The 23,460-nt window shown below is 40.6% G+C and overlaps 1 protein-coding gene across 1 annotated transcript; it reads left to right on the top strand.

The window, feature by feature from the left end:
- The first annotated feature begins 6,462 nt into the window (after positions 1–6,462).
- Positions 6,463–9,189, top strand: LOC147435779 (phosphoribulokinase, chloroplastic-like). The gene is made up of 5 exons (XM_086488721.1): positions 6,463–7,140; positions 7,842–7,926; positions 8,027–8,111; positions 8,193–8,437; positions 8,726–9,189. Exons 1-5 carry the CDS (start codon positions 6,575–6,577, stop codon positions 8,972–8,974), a joined length of 1,230 nt encoding a protein of 409 aa, XP_086344847.1. The 5' UTR covers positions 6,463–6,574; the 3' UTR covers positions 8,975–9,189.
- The last annotated feature ends 14,271 nt before the right edge of the window (positions 9,190–23,460 follow it).

Raw genomic sequence — 23,460 nt, 5'->3', positions numbered from 1 at the left:
TTTACTTTTCACAAGTGTTTCACATAGTCTACCTGGTGCTTGCCTGTTGAATGGGATTTGGTAGATACGCTAGTGTGTGAGAAGAATTTTGAGGAATTAGAATGGTTGATACGTCTCTTGACCACCACTGATCCATACTTTTGTAGAGGACATCTCTCCAATTGCACAAGCTTACCCTCTTGACCAAGATGACTATAGATGTTTAGTGACATTCTTAATGAACATTTGTGCCTCTAATGATGAGGAAGAGTTACATGATTACAAGGATGGGACGTATGGTCTCACGGATGATGACTTTGTTTTTCTTGATGATGACAATGATAGGGGTTTAGACCTAGGGCTACCCGCCCAAATATTCAATATCCTATTCCCTTGACTCTCTAAGAAGTGCAAATAATTAGGTTAGGGTTCATTATGTTGTTTGATTGTGTTCAATAAAGGTTGGTGCCTCTTCCCATTGATGTGCCTCCTAGAGGTATTCCTTGTGTTTTCTAGTGTGTACAGGAATGCATTCCAGTAATTGCAATTTTGAACTTCATGGAATCCTTGTCTCGTTCACTCTTCAAATGAGCGCGATCATCAACACGAACAGGTGTTTCTTGTCCATTAGCATTGCCCCTTGTCTTTTTTTTTCATCCATGTTTGTCTGCTTTAAATGTGATTGGTAGCACAATATTCATCACATTTGCTTAGATTAAACATTAGATTCTATATAATTTTTTGTCAAAATCCCTTGTCTAGGTTTAAGAATCAAGCAGTCTGACTAAGCTAGTTTGACCAAGTTAGGCGTTAGAGATCTGCTCTTAATACCATGGGGAATGCCTTCCTAATAATCAATGGTTACTTTAGGTTCTTAATCCAATTTAGGCAGCATTGTGTGCAATGTACTAGGGCTTTCTAGTGGGTTTAGTCCCTATTGACCTTTAGCTTAAGTATTATAAAGGGAGTTTACTAGTGTGATGAGCCTCGGGAGGGTAACAGTGTCATATGACCTCCCAAAGTTAAAAAGTTGAAATGCTGAAAACGAACAAAAATAAATAAAAAATCAAAAGTGCCACAATGTTAAATCTTAAGATGGAAGAGAAATCCCAGCTTAATTTGGTACTTCACTTACACATATTGCCTATAATACGAGAGCCCTAGAGGTTCCCAATGTGGGCGCTTTTCCTTGAAAAGAAAAAAGCCCAAGGCATACAAAATAAGCACACACATCTAAATTGAATCAATGTAAAAAAACTTTGGGTGGTCAAACAAAGAGAATAATTCAGACGATGATTTCATAAGAAATTTCTTTTATTGTAGCTTAGCTACAAGGTCTTCTAGGTATAGCCTCTAATCAGTCCTCAAACATGAAATACTTTGCTCTCGCAATTAAACAGCTTAATTGACGAGAGAGAATTGAGAAGCTTGCCCATGGTATTAATAGTTGACCTCTAGTGCCTCTCAACCGTTAAATTAGCGACCCTAGGCTTGTTTATTTTTTGACCTTTACAATTGCTTATGTATTTGATTATATTACAGTTTAATGTTTTACTGCTAACAAATTGTTTAATATTCTGTTACCAACAATTTGTGTGCCTACAACTGCACATGCTTTTTAATTGTATATGAGAATGCAATTACTGTGCCAATTTTGGTTGATTTTTCACTAAAGATATCCAATCTCAAATGCTCTTCCACCTCGACGAACGGGCTTCATCTCAATAACTCTTCCAAGGACGGAATCTACATCAGGAAGGGGAGCATGTTAACCCTCACGGACACCCTATCACCTTCGACAGACACCTTATTATTTATTTGATTGAATCATGGACCGAGCTTGTCGATCCAATAGGTATGTAGGTGATCGTTGATGAGAGGCACACCACTTATCTTATTTTTATAGTAGTTTTGCAACGACCGGCCATTGTGGGTGCCCATGTGTGAATGGGTCAAACTCTTATAAAAGGTCTATTTGACATGAAAATCCTCATTCTTTAGGGTGCAAGCTAAGAAGTGCTCTTGCTCCATCTCTGTCTCCTTCTCCTTCGTGTGCTCACGTGTGTGTGTGTGTGCTAGAGAGAGAGAGAGAGAGAGAGTGGTCGAGCATTGTGGCGGCATCGGCAGCAGAGAGGCAGTTGAGCGCGGCGGCAAAGGAGGCTCCTTCTTCTTCGTGGCACAGGATCCTTCACGACGGAAGCATTGAGCAGTGAGGGACACACCATTGCCCCTTTGAGCTTGCTAGCGCTGTTTAGTTGTGTTCTTACAGCCATTCGTGGCTCGCACACGGTGTTTTGGCAAGTTCCCAGCCTTCGACACGTGCGCAAAGCGCACAGGCTTATGCTTTGGTGCCACAAACGCGGCACAAAAACTGGATGATAAGGTTGTCAAGTGCATTTTGTTGGTTATAGTGATGAAAGTGAAGGTTACAGGTTGTACCATCCACAAACAAAGCGTATCTTGGGTTTCAGGGGATGTTGTGTTTGTGGAAGATTCAACTCGGCCTTTGTCGTCATGTACTAGAGACAGTAATGTAAGCTCACACGACACTTATGACAATTCGTTGCCTCTTTTTAGTGGTCGAAGTTCGAATGTAAATTCAAATGAAGCAAATGTACAGCCTATGGGGGTTTCTGAAAATGTTACAGATCAGCCAATTTCTAATGCAGATGTACATGATGTACTTGATGAGGAAAGGGCTGAGAATGAGAAAGGTGAGAGGTATGCCAAAATGGCTGGTGCACACTTTGCGTGACAGTAAATTGGATGCACCTTTGTGTAGTTGTACTCGTTCAGGTTCTCACCATGCATCTTATGCATCAGATTGCTATGCTTTGGCTGTTTCCATTTTTTGTGATGTTGAGGAACCTCTATCTTTTGATGAAGCACACAATTCAAAAATTTGGATGGCTATCATGCAATCAAAATATGATGCATTTATAGAAAATGACACATGGACTTTATGTGATTTGCCTCGTGGCAAAAAGGCTATTAGTACAAAGTGGGTTTACAAGTTGAAATGCAAGCCGGATGGTGAGATTGATCGCTATAAGGCTCGACTTGTTGCAAAAGGCTATGTGTAGCATAAAAGCATAGATTTTGAAGAGACGTTTGCTCCCACTTGTTGTATGACTACTCTACATTTTCCATGTGCATTGAAAGCTCATTTGGTTGGGATGTACATCAATCAGACATTGTTACTGCTTTCTTGAATGGTGACACATGTGAGGAAGTACATCAATCAGACATTGTTACTGCTTTCTTGAATGGTGACACATGTAACATAGCCTCGCAGTTTTGTCAAGAAAGGACAAGAGGATAAAGTGTGCAAATGTAAGAACGCTTTGTATCGGTTGAAGCAGTCTCCTCGTGCTTGGTATGAGAAAGTTGACGCTCATTTGGTCAAACAAGGATTTCGTAACAGTCCAACAGAAAGCACTTTGTATGTAAAGCGTGAGGGCGATGTACTTCTCATCTTGTTCTATATGTGGATGATTTGTTGATCACCAGTTCGAATGAGGCACATATTGATGACTTTAAGGCTTATTTGAATGCTACTTTCAAGATGAAAAATTTGGGATTGTTGCATCATTACTGGGGCATACGGTTTAAGCAGGGTGATGGTGGTATTGCCTTATGTCAGACAAGTTACATAGAGACATTGCTATGTAAGTTTGAACTTGAGGATTGCAAACCTATTGCCACTCCCATGGAAATAGGTTTGAAATTGAGTCTTCATGATGCTGGTGATCTTGCCGATGTCACTCTTTACCAAACTGATGTTGGATGCCTTATCTACGTATGCAACATAAAGGCCAGATATTCAGTTTGTAGTTTCACAAGTCAACAGATTTATGCATAGCCCTGGGTCTAAGCATTCGCAGTCTCTCGAGCGGATCTTTCGCTACTTCAGTGGCACTTTACATCTTGGGTTGTTTATCCCAAGGGGGGATCATTGCCGCCAGATTTACATGTTTTTTCGGACTCAGATTGGGATGGTTGGTTTGACACGTGAGTGTCCACGAGTGGTTTTCGTTTTATGCTCATGAGTTCATGCATATCATGGTTGAGCAATAAGCAACCTATCGTGGCCACTTCTAGTTGTGAGGATGAGTAACAAGGCAGTCTTCACAGCTACGGTTGAGTGTGTATGCCTCAGACGTCTTATGGGTGATTTGGGTGTTGGACAAGACACTGCCAACATCATCTACCATGACAATCAGAGCACAATGGCAATTGTGAGGAACCCAATTTTTCATGCTCGCACAAAGCACATTGAGGTACATTCTCACTATGTTAGGGAGAGACTCTCAGCAGGAGAGATCAACTTGGCTTATGTGCCAACACTTGCAGATCTTTTCACAAAGGCATTGTCTCGTGAGAATTTTGAAGCTTTCTGCAAAGCTTTGGGCTTGCTCCCCTTTGTGGATTGATCTTGTCCTCAAGGCATGGCACTTCCCTATACTCTATGTGCTAGCTCTCGTTCACTGCACCACTCCCAGGGGGGATTTGTTACCATGTACATGTGATAGTGATGTGTGTGAACACACTTAGGACCACCGGGGCATTTTTTACCTCACTAGGAGGGTTTTGCCCCCATGCATTGTATATACGCCTATCACTCTAGGGCTATCGTATCTTTCCATTGCACACTAAGTAATACACTCTCTGTTATGTGCCTTGAGCTTCCTTCGTCTTCTCCAAGCTGTGTGTGTTTCCTTGCAATCCTAATTCCAACAGTAATCAAGTCTTATCTTGTAAATCAGCTTTGTAATCAAGTTTGTTAATCAAGTATTAAGTCTTGTAATCAAGTATTAAGTCTTGTAATCAAGTCTTGTCTTGTAAATCAGCTTTGTAATCAAGATTGAGTTTATAATCAAGTCTCAAGCTCTTGTATATTGTGAGCACCCTTTCTTGCTCTTTTCTAGCTCAAGACGCGCTCATAACATAAGGTAAACTTAACACAATAACTTGCCCTTCCTAGTTCCAATAACTAGATTTGAGGATTTTTTTGAGCACACAAAAGCACTTGAGCTCCGTTTAGAATCCACACAACCCAAGTCACCCTCTCCTCCTTAAGCATGCCCTTGCTTATGAGAAGCATTTGGACGAAAGATGGCCGAATGGACTGCTTTGGATAGTCAACATTATCTTTTCTTGGGGATTTAAATTTAAGCTCATATTATCGAGACATCAAACCCAATTCGATGAAGTTAAGCCTCTTTATGGAAATATAAGTTCTACCTACATTGGGCGGTTGGAGGATTGGCTATCCCTATTTTATTTTAAGCGGTCAGCGACCGTGAGACTTGAACATGTCATCTTTTCGATGTGCGACATGTAAGCACTCCCTACGTTTCTCAAAAATCAATCTCTCTCTCTCTCTCTCTCTCTCTCTCTCTCTCTCTCTCTCTCTCTCTCTCTCTTTCAACACACACACACACACATACACGCGCACACACACACACACACATGCTTTTACTATTAGCATTGACTGACTTAAATCAGGTTCGATTCATGACACATGGATGAAGACATGAAACCCATTTCAACGAGAGTTAATACTCTTTATGGAAATATAAGTTTTGCCTACATTGGGCCATTGGAGGAGGGTACCCCTTTAGCGTCGACTATCTAATTTTAAGCACTCAACGGTGACACTTGGATCCCCCCACCCCCCGCGCGGTCACTAATTGACACCTCAATTTCAGAGGGGATCTATGGTTAAAATCGATATCACGTACCGGTAAATATCACAACTGTTGATCTCAAATGTGAGCTAGATGTAAACTAAGTGTAAACTCGAGCAAATGTGAACTCGTTGTGAACTTTGTGATAATTGTTTGTGAACTTCACAAGGTATGTGCATTGCGTTTTGGTGGTGTACTAAAATCGAGGACGTGCCAAAACTACCTAATATAATGCCACATTTTTCTCACATAATCGAACACATTGCATAGTGGTAAGGCAGTAAACACTTGAAGATGGAGATGTCATGAGGTCAAACCCCACCCAATCCATATATTTCCTCCAAGTGCATAGACGGTCTAGTTCAACAACGAGCTCGAACCATAGATCCCCTACAAAAAAGGTGCCAATTTCTATCGTCCCCCCAACCCAAAAAAAAAAAAAGAAGCAACCACCACAAACCCATTCTGGCCTTTTGCTATAGTCTACTAGTAGCGTTGACAACTTGACCTGACCACACATACTATGATACTAGCCTTTTACAACTAGCATTGACAAACACACTCTAGCCTTTTACTACTAGCATTGACTGATTTAATTTGGTTCAATTTACGACACGTGGATGAAGAATAACGGGCCAATCCACAAGGAAACCACTAACACAGCGACACGTGACAGGGAGGGGGAATGATGTTGGCGCCACACAAGGACGATTGAGGAGGTCGCAGTGAAATGATGGGGTGGTCTGGACCACCCAAATATGGGGCTCTGTTTTGCCCCTTTTACATGCTCGTATATGCTGCTGCTGATGCAAAGAGTGTAAGCAACGAGCTGTGCATCAGTGTACTCTCCTCCCTTGGCAGCCACAGCTTTTGTGTGTGTGCAACAGGTGCACCTCGCTCTAGCTATGGCTTCCAAGCTTGGAGTGGCCACCCCCTCCTCCTCTGCCATGATCTCCACCAAGAGCAACTCCATCTCCTTCAGCTCACAGTTGGGCGGACAATCGCTGAATGCCACCACTGCAGCCGCCCGCTTTCCGCACTCCCGCCCCCGCTGCCATGTCTTCCTCATCACCAACGTGGCTGCAGAGCAGCGCCCCATCATCATCGGATTAGCTGCCGATTCTGGTTGTGGTAAGAGCACATTCATGCGCAGGCTCACAAGTGTGTTTGGTGGAGCTGCCTCGCCTCCCAAAGGCGGTAACCCGGACTCCAACACTTTAATCAGCGACACTACGACAGTAATCTGCTTGGATGACTACCATTCGTTGGACCGCACAGGGCGTAAGGAGAAAGGTGTCACTGCGCTTGATCCGAAAGCAAACAACTTCGACCTCATGTATGAGCAAGTGAAAGCCATCAAAGATGGCAAGCCGATTGAGAAACCTATTTACAATCATGTCAGTGGCCTTCTCGACCCCCCTGAGACGATCGTGCCCCCGAAGATCTTTGTCATTGAGGGCCTACACCCCATGTGAGTACTGCTTAATGAAGGTCTTTCTAAATGTTTGTACTGGAATAAGATAGTTGAAAGGTTGAAAACATGGTTCTGGCCTGCATATCCAACATATGTCCAAGGTTCTAAAGCACCTTATTTCAAGGAAATGTATGTGTGATTTTTGTGTGCAATGTCAGAAATGAAGAAAATTGAACTCCATGAGGGGACTTGGTTCCTTTTAAAATCTGCTACCGATGCGACCTGGCTGTTAGACTTGGATTGTGAAGTCCCATGGCAATGATGGCTAGTGTGTGCAGGCTTTACCTTAAGGAAGGCATAATTGCCGACCACAGTGGGCCGGGGTATGATAAAGGTATTGGATGACAAACGTTTTGAGGTCATTGCCATTAGGATTGTGAACTTGTACTGCACCAGCTACAATACAAGTTGTGTACTCTCTAGCTACACTAGGATATGCCCAAAATGGCAGGGAAGGTTCGAAAGGAGGTGTTTTGTGTTGAGGCAGATTGGGAGTCGGTGCTGGACTCTGGCAATTGTGTAAGGAGTTCCTAATGTCTTCGTCTTGGTAAAGACTTTTGTGTAGCCTCTCATCAATTGATCGGTGGGGATGATTGTCTGTGATAGTTATCTGGTTCAGATCCCTGCTCTTATTGTCTATGGCTAGTCTACATATTCTTTAGTTGGCATATTGTTGATTATCACCAATGGGTTGGCAGGTTCGATGCTCGAGTGCGGGAGCTTCTTGATTTCAGCATTTACCTCGACATCAGTGATGAAGTCAAGTTTGCATGGAAGATCCAGGTAGATACCTGAGTAGCTATTGCCAGTACTTGTGAAAAAATTTACAAGTTCAAGTTTCAGGTCTATCCTCGACCCAACCTGACTCGCTCTCCTTGTGCAGCGAGACATGGCAGAACGCGGACATAGTTTGGAGAGCATCAAGGCAAGCATTTCAGCAAGGAAGCCTGACTTTGATGCCTTCATAGGTATGTGGCTGGTGATATATTCTTGTATCATTATGAGCTCCCAAGGCCATGGTATAATACCAAAATTTGTGATGAATGCAGACCCTCAAAAGCAGTATGCAGATGTAGTGATCCAAGTGTTGCCCACACAATTGATTCCAGACGACAATGAGGGCAAAGTCCTGCGTGTGCGTATGATAATGAAAGAGGGTGTGCCTCACTTCAAGCCAGTGCATTTGTTTGATGAAGGTTCCACCGTTTCTTGGGTGCCTTGTGGCCGGAAACTCACATGCTCCTACCCTGGCATCAAGTTCTTCTATGGTCCTGATACATACTACGACAATGAAGTATGTTTTGTGCACATCTTTATGTTTGTGCATGGCCGTATTGCATATGCATATGCCTATGTAGTGCCTTTGCCTAAGCACTACATAGGCCTATGCCTGTCTATGAAGTGCTTAGGCATAGGCAGTGCATGCCTCTGTTGCGTATGCTCTTGTGTGTTGCAACAAATGGTTCCAAGTCTTGGGGTTGTTATGATAGAAAATGCTTGCAAAGATCTCTTATCATTGATTGTAATGCGATTTATTGCGCCTAAGTTACCGGAAAATCCTCAATTTGTTTTGTACGTCCAGGTGACTGTCTTGGAGATGGATGGGCAATTTGACAAGCTAGAGGAGCTTATTTATGTTGAGAGCCATTTGAGCAACATTTCTAGCAAATTCTATGGAGAGATCACACAGCAAATGCTAAAGCACGCCGACTATCCAGGTAGTAACAATGGCACTGGCTTCTTCCAAACCATAGTCGGATTGAAGATCCGAGAGGTGTATGAGGGCATTATTGCCAAGGAAGGTGCAAGCCTAGCAACTGTGAAGGCCTAAGTCTATTCCTTTTTGCAGGCCCTTGTACTGCATTTCTCTCCATAATATAGAGAGGCACCGTCCTATACAGAATCCTTCCCTTCTCATTTTTATCTGTCTTCCTCTGTTTTCCCAAGCATGTACAAGTTCATATACGGTCTGTCCAATGGACTTACGTCCTGACGAGATTTCTTGTACAATAGTTTCTTCAAGAAAGGAGTTCCTTCTTTGAAAAAGCTCATTGTTTTCTCTTCCTGCTATGTCTTAGCATGCTCTATTTCAAGGCTTGTGAATGGGAGTGAAACTCGTGGACAAGCCAATGGAATTCCGCGATTCTGGACATTAGAAACACCAATGGCCATAATTTCCTTTATACAAAGTGTAGCTCAAGGGTTGTTGATGGCTCTGGATTCTGTTGTTGCAGAAGAAAGTGGGGGGAGTACAGTCACATTGCAACATTTGGTGTCCATTGTACTAAAATAGTCTCCAAGATGCTTGCATTCTGATTCCTTGTCCATACATGCGTTGCCTGTTATGGCTTAAGGTTAGCATTCACCTCATGGGGATTCTTATCCTAATGACAAGTAAGACATAAACTAAAGCTTTATGAGGCAACCTATGCTACTTTTAGTTGTAAGTCCTTGTCTGTCTGACATGGGAGGCCTGTGGATACTTGGGATTCAAATGTGTTATGGTAACAAATTTTCTATTAAGTATACACAAACCTCTCGTATCAGACAAACATTCAGCTCTTCTAAGGCAAGGTGCTTTGCAGTCAAGGTTCTTGCGAATGGAAGTGAAACTCGTGGACAAGCCAATGGAACTCCCTGATTCTGGACATTAGAAACACCAATGGCCATAATTTCCTCTATACAAACTGTAGCTCAAGGGTTGTTGATGCCTCTGGATTCTGTTGTTGCAGAAGAAAGTGGGGGGAGTAAAGTCACATTGCAACATTTGGTGTCCATTGTACTAAAATAGTCTCCAAGATGCTTGCATTCTGATTCCTTGTCCATACATATGCTTGTTATGGCTTAAGGTTAGCATCCATCTCATGGGGATATATTATCCGAGTGACAAGTAAGACACAAACTAAAGCTTTGTGAGGCAACTTATGCTATTTTTAGTTGCAAGTCCCTGTCTGTCCGACTTGGGAGGCCTGTAGATACTTGGGATTCACATGTGTTATGGTAACTTATTCAGAACAAGGTGAATAGTTGCAGCTCACAATGGCCTACATAAGTTGATAATAGCAGCCTCTCTTTTGCACTACATAAGAGGATGAGAGAGTGTGTGTAGTCCCTCAAAAGTAGAAATAAGGTGAAAAATCCTTCATAAGAGGATGAAAAAGAGTGTGTTGACCCATTCAATGTCCCTCCTTGAAATAATAATGCAGACAATCTAAACTATCCATCATTCTGGCCTACATGTACGTAAGACGATGCCTAGTTAATGCCCCTTCAAAGAAAGGTTTGACATTTATTAGCTTGCCATCATCCATGTTGCACTATTTGACAAGCTGTATCCAATGGTCCACAATTGCTCCCAAGAGCTCTATGCTATACTAAGCCCTTACGTAGGCCAAAAATCATTGACTTAGCCATTGCTCCTATTCAACAAACTCCATCCAATGGTCCACAACTGGTGATAACAAGTTGAATACTATGGTCCACAATTGCTCACAAGAGTTCTACGGGCCTGCTAAGGCCTTATGCAGGCCAAAAGGAATGTTTGATGTCATTCATCACTCTCTTGTAATAGCTAAGAGAGATTCTATGGATTGAACCTGAGTAGTCAAGCATGCAACTTGGCCACATCTAACAACAATAGTAGAAGATTAGCAATTGCTACTACTAGGGACATCAAACCTAATGCATGGTTTTAAGTATTGTACAATACCACATTCTCATAGAAATCAACGATTTTTGTTTTTTTGGTCGACATTGTGAGAAACTTGCAAAAAAAAATTGAGCTGGAAAAATTCCATAGGCAACAACAGATAATCAAGTCGACAAAGACAACAAGCATAGTCTTTGGGCAGAAAGAACGCATCATGATCTTGAGAGCTCTGCAAACAGTTATAAAGACACCACGCACAACTTCAATGCTCTTTGGGTAGCAAGAGCAACTAGAACCTTGAGAACGTGGTGTAATGATAAGGACAAGGTGATAGCTTGAGCTCTTGCAAGCACAAAGGCACACACCAAGAGAGCACACAACACAATGAAGGTTGAAACCTTCTTCTTCTTTACTACCTGAACTTATAAGATATACTACAAAAGATATATCTACAAATAAAAATAGAAAATGCAACATCAAATAAGGGATATACACAAAATTAGATATATCTACAAACATAAATAGGAAATGCCACATAAAGTAGGGGCTATGCACAATAGTTACTGTGATATCATCATCGAGTGTGTTGTCAAGATAATGGCCATCGCTCTCGATAGGTTGACCATGTTGGTGAAGTCAAGCTATCATATAAAATCTCATGCCGATGATAAATGTATTTGAGAAATCATGCAGGTGAACCATGTGTTGAGCTTAGTATGTCAACACTCTCTCAAGCACAATGCTATCTCTTGTATTGAGTGCATCGCTCAAATTCATCATAGCTTCTCTACTCTAAGGGCCTTCGTGAAGATATCTGTAGTCTCGTCATTCATCCTCACATATTGAAGGTTGATGTCACCAGCAAAGATGTCCCTACTAAAGTGGTAGTGCACCTCAACATGCCAACTGCTCCAAAGACTAAACAATTAATGTCAACCAACCTATGAACTTGTATCCTTAATTCTGCAATGTACCATCTATAACCATACTACCTCTCACATGTAACCACCACAACACCACTGTACTTAGCCTTTGTAATTAGAAAAGCAACTGAGAATGCTTCTAAGTGCTCCATGTGATAGCAAAACTCCCAACTGAGAACATAAAACCGGTAGTAGATCTCAATTATACCTATACGAGCCCAATATGCATCTGTGTAACCATAGAGTTGCAACTCAATGCAATCCTTTAAAAAAAGTCTATAATCCAAGGTAGAACTCACATAGTGCATTGGGTGTCTCACTCCATCCAAGTGTGGCTTCTTGAGAAGCTACATAATGCACTCTCCTATTTAAATATGTCATGAGATTGTCAAGTAGATCAAGCTGCACACTTTCTTCCTATACACGGTCGCATTCTCAAGCGCTTCACCCGATTATGATATAAGGGCATTGCAATAGGCTTAGAATAGCCACACCATGCTTTGGCAATATATCTAATGTAGATTATGTTTACAACAATAATATACTCACTATGCGTAAAATCTCAATCCCCAAAAACTAATGCAACTCGCCCAAAGCTTTTATATCAAAATATTTCTTTAAGGGACTCTTTACATGATCCACTTTATTCTTATTATATCCTCCATAATAAAAGCATCCATATAGATGCAAATATCTGTCTTATTTTCCTTCACATTGGACTATTCTGAAAACCATGTGCAACCAAGTAAACATGAATCTTTTTATACCAAATATGTGGATCTTACCTCAAACCATACAAAACCTTCTTAAGCCTACACATCATGCTTTCCTTCCCATTTTGAACAAAACTATGAAGCTGTTGTTGGGTAGTTGAGCTATGGAGGTTCAAAACATATGAACGCCATGGCTAGTGTGTGAGGTACAAGGTAGAGATAGAGAGAAGACGAATGCACGAGTTGCTTACATAAGAGATAGAAAAGTACACACACTCTTATTTCATTCATAAAAAGAGGTGCCTTTTATAGGATTCTTAGGAGATTTTCACAAGATTTGCCAGTTGGTAGGATACTATCTTTTTTGTTCTACACCATTCATGATGCCACCAAGGCTTAGGTTAGAGAAACTTCTCACTCTTACGGACAAGACAAGTTAGGCTTACCCAACAATTTCCCTCTTAAGCTTGACTTGGGGTGCTTTTTTGACAATCGCTGAATATTGTGGTTCTACATTGTAGTTGATGGGATCTCTCGGATACATCGTGATGGTTCTCTCTAGATTTAACACTTCATGGTTCCCTAGGATACATCATGGCGATTCTCAAAGGATTCAACACATCACGGTTCTCTCGGATTTAGCCATCATACACAAGTAGACCGATAAAGAATGCATACAAACATTGTCACTAGGAAGGTCTTACCTCCGATTTCTATAGGCCGGGGTAGTGTCTAGTCCCGTACATTTGATGATTTTTTGATATGTGTACATGGCTAAAAAGAGATAATATACTAACAAAGGTTACAAACATCTCCTCCATGTGAACAAAGGCTTTATAAGGGCCAATTATTATTTGAACACCTTTTTGAACAAAAGCAGAAAAGAAAATACTGAACAGAGATTGTTGAGGAGTTGCTACAGTAGGTTTGCTTGATTTTCTTGAGTTTAAATCCTTGGAATTGGAGATCTTGAATCTTGATTGATTTGGTGTGGAGCTCATCCATGCTCGCCGATTAGCAAAATAGAGCTTGCAGTGCTTCCGTTTGTTGGCTACTTCAACACAAGCGTTGGTTGCACATTGAGACTTCACAATGCCAACATTGATGTTGAAAAGGTCATTCATGAGTCAGGCTTGGCTTGCAAGGCCCAACCCCAGGATTAATAACAACATCAGTACCTTTTAAGGCCTCCCCCAATTGCTCATCATCAACATATCCTACAACATCTGCACGGGTATTGGCATGATTGACATCAAGAAAGCAACACCAAAAGTATTCGAGATATCATAAAAGAAGGGAGAGGACATGAGGCAGTTTAGCTTTATGAGTAGAGCCAAGGACTGCCCTATCCCACCTGTAGCTCACAAAATTGCAACTTTCCTTCGATGCTTCAAAGTATCCAGGGCAACGTATCTGAACAATCCTATGAGCATCATAACGTGGCAATGCAGTTACCTCTCTCCTCTCTCCTTTCCTCTATCTTGGTTTCTTTCCTTTCCCAATGGCTATAAAGACACCAACAGAGAAAATGAAATCCTAAATATCTAATGTGTGAGGTGGAAAGTGGTAGAAGGCAGGAATGTCATAGCTCTGATACCAGTGGTTAGGTAGTTGAGTTATAGAGGTTTAAAACAGATGAGTTCCATGGCTAGTGTGTGAGAAGAAGGCAAAGATAGAGAGAAGAAGAATGCACGAGCTACTTACATAAGAGATAGAAAAGTGTGCAAACTCTTATTTCATTCATTAAAAAAGGTATCTTTTATAGGCTTCGTAGAAAATTTTTACAAGCTTTGCTAGCTGGTAGGATATTATCTTTTTTCTTCTACATCTTTCATGATATGCCACCAAGGCTTAGGTTAGAGGAGCTTCTCACTCTCACATCCAAGACAAGTCGGGCTTACCCAATAGCTGCAATACGTACACTTCCTCATGCAAATCACCATTTAAAACACAATGTTTATGTCTAATTGATATTCATTCCAACCTTTATGAGCTACAATGCACAAATATTAAGAATGATGGTCACAAAAAAATTTGGAGAAAAAGTATCATCATAATCAATGCCCTTCTCTTGAGCAATACCCTTTTGCCACAAGTCTAGCCTCATAGTGTTCAACACTAACATAAAGCTTATGTTTTAGCTTGAAATCCCACTTAGTACCAATGACCTTTTTGGCAAGAGACAAAAAGGCACTCAAAGACGAAGTGTCATTCTTCACAATATCATCATACTCCAATTGCATTGCACCTAACCCATTTTTTGAATTTTGTGTTGCGTCAATGACAAAGATTAATATTCTTCCTCATCATACATATGACCATAAAATAACAATGTGATGGGTATGATGGATGTTGAAAACCTGAACAAACATGACTAGACAAAGATGCACCCAATTTACTACCTTGCAAGGTTTACACCAACCATCTTGGAGTACTTCTAGCCTCTCAACCCTATTGTAAATTTGCATCAAAAAATGGATTGTCTGTAATGTCATTTGAAACTTGCATATGTTGCACTCATTAGGATTTACACGTACTCCCACCACTAAATAAAGGCAACAACATATCATATTCATTCTTTAGTTCATATTTGTCTCCTTGTTACATCTTCCACCAAAACCACATCTCCACTAATCAAGATACACTTTGTTTGTGGCTGATACAACCTATAAACATTGCTTTCTAGACTGAAAAAATACATTTCATAACCTTATCATCTAGTTTTTTGTGTTGTTGCTAAGGCGTCAAAGCAAAAACCAAGCAACCAAACACATGCAAGAGACCAATCTTGTATGTTTGCTATTTTATGTATTTGCAGGATCGTGTCGGTATTAGAGTGATGTTTAGGCTCTTGATGCTAATAGAGCAATGGCTATGTCGATTGAGAGGAGATTGAGAAGGAAAAATTTTGCTTGGATTTTGTTAGAAAATAGTAATTTTCGCATGAGGATTGGTTTAAAGAGATTTGTGTGCTTGGGATAAAGGTTTTTTGAGAGCATTGCTTTTAGCCATGGATATGGTCTCTGGCCATTTGGGCACCTAATACTTGGGCATTAATTGGGCTTGGGGCCAAACATTGGTTGCCCAACATTGCGGTTTTGGTCGTTGGACATTATAGATTTAGGGACTTAGATTTGGGTTTGGGACTAGTTAAGTGGCTGCCCAATTAGAAAAACAAGGAAAAATTACCAAAATATTCTTGAAATCCGGGGATTTTTTTAGAATAACCCTCAAATTTCAAAAATTCCCAAAATACCTTTGAATGGATCGCTCCAAATTTTGCTTGGTTTAGCCCTTTTGAGACTAAAGATCTATCACTGAAGTGTCTAAGATATATAAATTTTCACAAATAGGGGCATTTGTATCTATGATAATAATAAGCCATTTCAGCTTGAGAGCCCACAATGCCATCCAAAATCCTAGTTCTATCATCTTTGGTTGAGGGAGAACTAATTTTCCTATAAAGAGCTACCAAAAAAAAAAAGTATGAAGATGTTTGTGAGAATAAAAAGGGGTGTTTTGGGAATTTAAGGGCATCTTGAATATTTTTGGCAAATTATGGCAAGTAGTTTGGGAATTTTCCAAAATTTAGGGATATTTTGGTGATTGTCCCAAAAAACAATGTGAAATAAGGTGCTAAAACTTGTGAATGAATGCATGCAACGAAGAAGAGGGATGACATGGCTTTTGAAGATTATACCAGCTCATAGAGAGCTCATGGGGTGGCAAGCAAGGAGAAAAGCATCATAACCCCTAGGCAATGCATTTCGACACCATAATCACTAGGCTTAATTAACACACTTTAATTTCAAGATGTTGCATCACATAGGGGCTTTTCCCATGCACGATGTTTTAAAACCAAAATCTCATTAGGAGCTTTTAGAGTGCTTTTAAAGGATGCACCTAATAGGGTTAAAATCAATTTTAGGCTAGGGTAGGAGCTATACATAGAGGTCTTCAGGTTACTTGTTTGTAAGGATAGAAAGTAATCAAGGAGGAGTGTGGTAGAGAAAGAGGATTCAAATAAAACCCAATATATCGAGAAAGAATATGTTGTGTAAATTGAAGATAATGAAGGGAAAAGAGTTGTACAAGTTTGATTTAATTAGAGCATATTGATTTTAGGATTTGAAAGTGCAAAGTTCTTTGTGTTTTCTCTCTTGATTGCGGAGCCAGAGGCCCACAGCTAAAGTAACACATCCTCTGTGCAAGATTTGTATTTGCCTAACATTTTTGTGAACCTGACAAGAAACATCCAGAACATGAATATGTGAAAAATGGATGATCTACAAGAGGTAGGGATGCTACTGATGATGGAGTCTTTATCCTTTTTCTTAAACAACAAGAAAAATATGACATGGTGGCAATGATGTGGAGTATTTTGGCTAGAGAAGAAAGCAAAAATCCATGGATGAATCAATTGAGGAAGCACTTGATGAAGTGCTAAATGAGAAGATCTTATTTTACATATATGTCTCTTAAGGGATATATTAGGTGTTATGAAGCAGAGGTGAAGCTTTGTGGGGTTTCAGAAGACTAGAAGATTACATCTTTTCAACAACTAGTAAATATGGGGCTCAACGAAATAATTTACGGATTTGCAAAGGACTTTTCTAGCAATTGGGGTGACTTTGCAAAAGCTGTCATAAAAGGAGGTTCACATTATCTAGATCCGGAGGTAAAATAATTTGTTTCTAGAGGTGGAGATTTCATATAGGTGAAAAAATTTAAGGGCTCAAATGGCCTAGCTGGCTATGCCACAACTCAGTAGACGGTGGCTCAATGATGGATATACAATCCTCTTTTACACACATAGAGGAAAGCATTTCATGTTTTTTACCCTTGAGAATCACAAGATTTTTCTTCCAAATTGACCATGAGCCATTCCCAAAGGTGGTCATGTAACCAAAGTCATCAAGTTGGCCAACAGTTCTCAAAATCTCTGCTAACTTGGAAACATGTTTGACATTCTTGACTATGAATTCATGCCATTACACATGACTAGCTTAATGTCTCCAACACCATGTATCTCAAGTTCATAAACATCATTGAGCTTCACTTTACCATAAGTATGTGCATACGTAGAGAACCATTCTCTATGAGGTGTCACATGGAAACTGGCTCCAAAATCTATGACCCAATTCTAATCAAAGCTAGCATGTTGTGCAATAAGAGCATCTAGACTAAGATCAAAATTAGAACATCTGAGGAACTATGGACCGCAAGCACATCTGTAATCTTAGGAGACTCTATCACACTAAGCTCCTCAATCTTAGCTTTTCTCTTGCCACCATTGTTAGACTTTTTGTTATGCCCCCCTTTTCTCAACCCTTCGAGACCTCAAATCAACATCTAGATTTTATAACTCAAGCCAAGATAGGCTAATGATAATTGGATTTGATGGGTAGTGTAAGACATTGAACGCTATCTTAGAGACCTGCTCATTTATTTGGGTTCCATACCTGATGTCTCCTGAAGCAAGTGGGCAGCCATCAATCACCTTCACAGATGTTGGAGCTAGTTTTTCCACAAGCATTAAGCCTTGCTATTTAGCAAATTCTTCATCAATGAAACAAGCGGTGGCACCACTATCCACAATAGAGCTTTCACCTCCATTTTGTCTTCTGTTACATGAATCCTTATTGGTATGCTGAAACTGGATGTTGCATCAGCAAGTAGGAAGAGACCTTGTTGAGTCTTGGTGTGCACATGACCCAACCAAAACGGTCTCTATTGAGGTTGGTGACATCCATGTTTTCCAAACTTGCTAAAGTTGTAAAGCTCTGTATCTTAGGTTTCTTTTTTCTTGGATATATTTAACAATATGTCCAAGTGCACCACAATACATGCATAGCCCATTTATTCTTCTTCATTGCTTCTCTTGTGGGTGAAAGCGGTTTAAACCTTGTCCATCAATCTACATGGGTTCCACATCAATTTCTTGGTTCCTTAAACCCCCTCTAGTATTGGATATTGTTGTAAAGGTAGTGGGCAGGGTTGCCTCCTACCTCTTCCCTTGTCGACTTTCAAAGAGCCTATTGTCATACTCTATGGCTTGAATTCACTTAGGGTTTGAACCTTTGGCATGGTAAGCAAGAGATCTTTTACATCATCTCTTAGACCCCACTAGAATTGGCTGATGAAATAATCCACATGCTAGGTTAAATCACATGTGAGCTATTTAAATTTAGATGCATAGACCGATGCAGGGTGAGGGCCCTGCTGTAACTTGCAAAGCGTGGTTTCAATAACTTTTTTTCTATCTACTTCCCCAAAGGTTGTTGAAAAATCTCTTACAAAGGCAGCGAGGTCATAGAGTAGAGGAGAGTCCCTTTCAAGTAGGGGTACAAACCAAGAGAGGGATGTACCTGAGAGGAGCGTTCTGATGAGACCAACTTGAGAAGCACCATCAAGGTAGCGCTCGGGTTGCATGCGTATGAATAGCTTCACTTGTTGAAGGAAGCCTCTAAACTTTGATTTCGTCCCATTAAACTTTTCAGGTAGGTTGACCTTGGGCTCCTTTCTATTTTGGAGTATGGCCATGGTTAGCTTTGCATAGCTCTTGGATCTTGCGTTGAAGCTCTTGCATCACCAGACTTAAGGAGTGTGGTTTCTCTGCTTGTAATTGTGTGTTGCTCTCATGTAGCTCTTGAAATTGTTGCTACAAATTTTGCAAGCTAGACATGACACCTTCCAAAACAAACTCCATGGCTACCCTCTAAAATTTGATCTCGTCCCATCCAACTTTTCAGGTAGGTTGATCTTGGGCTCCTTTCTATTTTGGAGTAGATTTTTTGAAGGCATGGTTTTATTATGGCCATGGATATCTTCTCTTAGCTCTTAAATCTGGAATTAAAGCTCTTGCACCACCGGACTAAATGAGTGTGGTTGCTCTGCTTGTAATCGTGTGTTGCTCTCGTGTAGCTCTTGAATTTGTTGCTGCAAGTTTTGCAAGCTAAACATAACACCTTCCAATATAGACTCCATGGCTAGGAAAAATCAAAGAGTGGAGTCTTGCCAAACTGTTATGAGCATGTCATGAGCTAGAAAAGAGCAAGGGAGGATGCTCACAATATACAAGAGCTTTAGACTTGATTATAAACTTAATCTTGATTACGACACTTAATACTTGATAAACAAACTTGAAAACAAAACTTGGATTACAAAGCTTGACTTACAAAACAAGACTTGATTACAAGAACAAGAAATGATAACAAGGCAAGAACTAGAAGAGGACTTACCTCGTAGGAGCCTCACAATTGGTGTTGAGGAGACTCAGGGGCTTGTAGCCCAAGACCTCGATTTATACTAGAGCTTTAAGAGGTTAGGAAACGAGTCTAGGTTCTTCCTCAAGCTTAAGGTTAAGAACCTTCTAGGTTCTTCCTCGAGCTTAAGGAGATTAAGAATCTTCTAGGTTCTTCCTCAAGCTTAAGGAGGTTAAGAACCTTCTAGATTCATCTAGAACTCTTCTAAGAGCTCACATCCGTGATACCTTACATTTAGTTCCCCTTGTTGCCTTTACTATGGTGGACAAAGAGTGGCTCTTGAATGAGATATTGGTTGAAAGTACTTTGTTTCGGGCAAGGGGGAAGAGAGAGAGAGAGAGAGAAAGAGAGATTGAGTGATTTTATTGCATATGTGGACAACAAAAAAGTACAAGATTGAAACTAAATGTTCCAAGCCTTGAAAGTACTTGGCTTCTAGGCTAGAGCTGGTATCAAGATTCACTTCACGTCTCGCTTCAGTTTGGGCATCCATGAAGGTCTTTGGGTGAAAGCATGTATTGGTGGTACCAAAAAGAGGTGTCTTGGATGTCCTTTGGTAGCACTTTACAAGCCCCATCTTCATGTGTTACATGTAAAATAAACTAGCATCTTTTATATCAATGGATAGATTTTTTCACCTAGAATCTAAAACTATAACGTCCGACAAGTTTTGATATTTTTTGCAAAAATTTTGCTGGTCCCCACTTTTTTTAACGGGTACCACTAAAAAGTGCAAAAAGTGATACTACCTATACATGCTTTCACCCCTTTAAAGATCTTTCTGCTTGCTCGAGCCCAATTTTCATGTTTGGGTTGTGGCCGATGTATTGCCGCCTCCCCTTAACCTCATTTTCCTTCTTGTTGGGCTCCATATCTAGTACAGCAAATGTTACACCCTTGTCAAGAGACCTTCAATCGTGGCAAATAACTCATGTACGACCCTTTTATGAATGAATTTAAAATGAAGATTAATGAGTTTTCACAATCCATGAATACCTTGATTCACAATAAAGAGTCATTATGTTTGCGTCATTATGTTTGCTCTCAATAGTTTTCCCGTGTGACATGTGTCAACCTCGCAAGCAACCAAAGACTATATAGTTGCGGTGCATGACTTTCCTTGAGAAGCACCTAGTCAGGTTAAGGTAACACTAGTCTAGCAATGCACTTCTTGTTTTTAAACACGAGTCTCTAGAGGGGTGTGTCATTTACTACATTTAGTCTTCTCAAAGCCCTTCCCTAGCCTCTATCTACTTTTGCACAATCAACTCCCATTAAAATCTTGTCACTTAAAGCCCCCTCTCTCTGTGGCTTTGCCTTTAGTGATTCAATGGATCATTCCCACATGCATATCACAAAGGTGTGTCCCCTTTCCAAAATAGCACCTGACAAACTATTTGAGTTTCTTTAGTAGCTTTGTAATCATTGGGTTCTGGAGGACAAATACATCGTTTTTCATTCCTATTTTGTAAAGCGAGAGTGAATTGGTCTTACACAAGCACTAGGAATGGGGAGTGTTCATGGCTTGTCATCTTCAATGCCTATGATGGGAGGCATGACCATAAACCTGTGAAGGATAAAATCATTTGAAAATTACGAACATAAGATCTTCTTCTTTTTTGTACGACTCATTGTCTTCAAGGATGGCTTCATAGGACATAGGACATGCTTCTGGTAGTTGCAAGGGAGGTTTGGCAAAGATTCCATCCCCAACAACTCACTAACCAAAGGATTTTAGTTTTGCTTGTTTTATTTTGGATTCTAAATGGACAATGCCGACTTCCTCTCCTTGTAAATAAGGCTTTTGCAAGTGTCTTAGAGGCATGCCAATTAGATTGAACGCTAATAAAGTTATGTTTTTAGAAAAGTAGGTGGCAATGCACTTTTTTTTTCAAGGCTCCAAAGTTTATGGCCTTTTGTTACTTTTTTATGTATGTAGCATATGGTTGGGCATGTGGAGTACATGACCCTCAATAATAATTGCGTATGCGTATGGAAACTTGGAGTAGCTCCACTTTCAACGACACATCCCCAAGTCATTGATGTGCTTTAAAGCAGTGATGGTGTGAGGCCAAAGGCCAATTTGAACTTGAGCTCGGGGGTTGCCTATATAAGGGCAAGAGGCTGGGAGGTGAGGTAGGTTCCAGACACCCCGGTCTCATAGTGGTATCATAGCTAATTCAAGCAAAGCAAGTCGTGGTCCTAATTTTACCAAACTTGCATGTGAATCCATGGTGGAGAAGGAGGCTGCTTGGATGGGGAGGAGAGTCGGAGGCGGCCTACACAAAATTGGGCAAGTATGGGCTCCTTGGGAGCACGTTATGGCCTGGAGAAAAGCTCTCTCAATCGATGTGTTGCACACGGCATCTTCTCTTTCCCCTCTCTGCGCTATTGTATTGTTGCCATAGCTCAAGGGAGCTTTGTTTTCTCACTTGGCACCCAAGGTCAAGGCAAGGCACCCCTTTTTGTTTCAAAAAAACTCCACCCCCTCACACCCCTGTCCTAGTGAATCCGGTGGAGAGCAAAGCCTTTGCCAAAGTGAAGGGTGGAGATCTACATCAACATAGTGCTGCAAATTCTCTACAATTTCAGAGAATTTCAGAAAGTTTCAAAGATAATTTTATATCTTTGTTCTCTTATTCAAATTGAAGCTTTTGTCTTTCTCAGAGTTGACATGGTCTTTTCTGACGGGCTTTCAAGTATCGGCAAGTTTTTCAATTGAACGGTGACTTATGTTGTTCGTTGTCAACATCAACAGTTAATTACGAGTTAATGATTTTGATTTTTCAAGGCTAGTCAATTTCGTTTGTGGTTGTTCATTGATGGTTATTGTTTGGTTTCGATAGGCTATTTTTACCACAAGGTACATCTTTTCTCTTTTTAGCACAAGCACATTACGTCATGGATTCGTATATTGATATGCAGCGTACGTTTGATTTTGAGAATCCTACCCCAATTCCACCTACTATTGCCCCGTGATCGGCCATCTCACGAAGGGTGCATGCGTGGTATCATGGCCAGATGATAGCATCAAATTGCTTAGCAGAGCACTGCAAACACGTATGACTGTTTTAGAGTCTAAGTTTTCACAGTTGAATTCGAAAGTCATTAAAATAACCGATATGCTTGTGCAATTCATGCAACAATCAACCAAGGGCCAAGTTAATGAGCAGACTAGGATTGTCCGACACTCATACTTGGTGGGAGCACCCCTAGTCTATAGGAGCAAGGCTCCAATCTAGAGGGGTTACATCTTCTCTCACAAAGAGAGTTGAATGACGTGTTAAAGAATACCAAGCCAATGATTTTTAGAGGAGAAGAAAAGGAATGCAACAAAGATATTGTGAATATATTCCTGAGAAAATGGGATGGGATTCACGATCTTAAACGCACTCCAGATGCAATCAAGACATTGCAAACAAGTCTGGCACTAGAGGGTAATGCCTACAAAGGTATATGTCGCTCAAGGAGAAGGGCACCATACTAAAAACTTGGGTAGCCTTCGAGGATGTGTTCAAAAATGAATTTCTATCCACAAATGAAATTGGTATGCATGGAACAAGTGCTCTATGCATCAGCATAAGACACTGTTGGAGTATATCTTGCACTATCGTGATGCAATTCTCAAGCCGGAGGGACTAGATACCATTCAACAAGTGCATGGGTTCATCCATGGATTAACATCAAATCTTAAAAAGTATGTTAAAACCCAATACCCCAAGACACTTTAGGAAGCAGTGCAAACACATATACACAATGATCTCGAT

This window comes from Adiantum capillus-veneris, chromosome 18 (assembly GCF_014529385.1).
Source record: "Adiantum capillus-veneris isolate H3 chromosome 18, ASM1452938v2, whole genome shotgun sequence".
Classification (NCBI taxonomy): Eukaryota; Viridiplantae; Streptophyta; class Polypodiopsida; order Polypodiales; family Pteridaceae; genus Adiantum; species Adiantum capillus-veneris.
The sequence above is the reverse complement of the archived record's forward strand: the minus strand, read 5'-3'. Positions and strand labels throughout refer to the sequence as shown.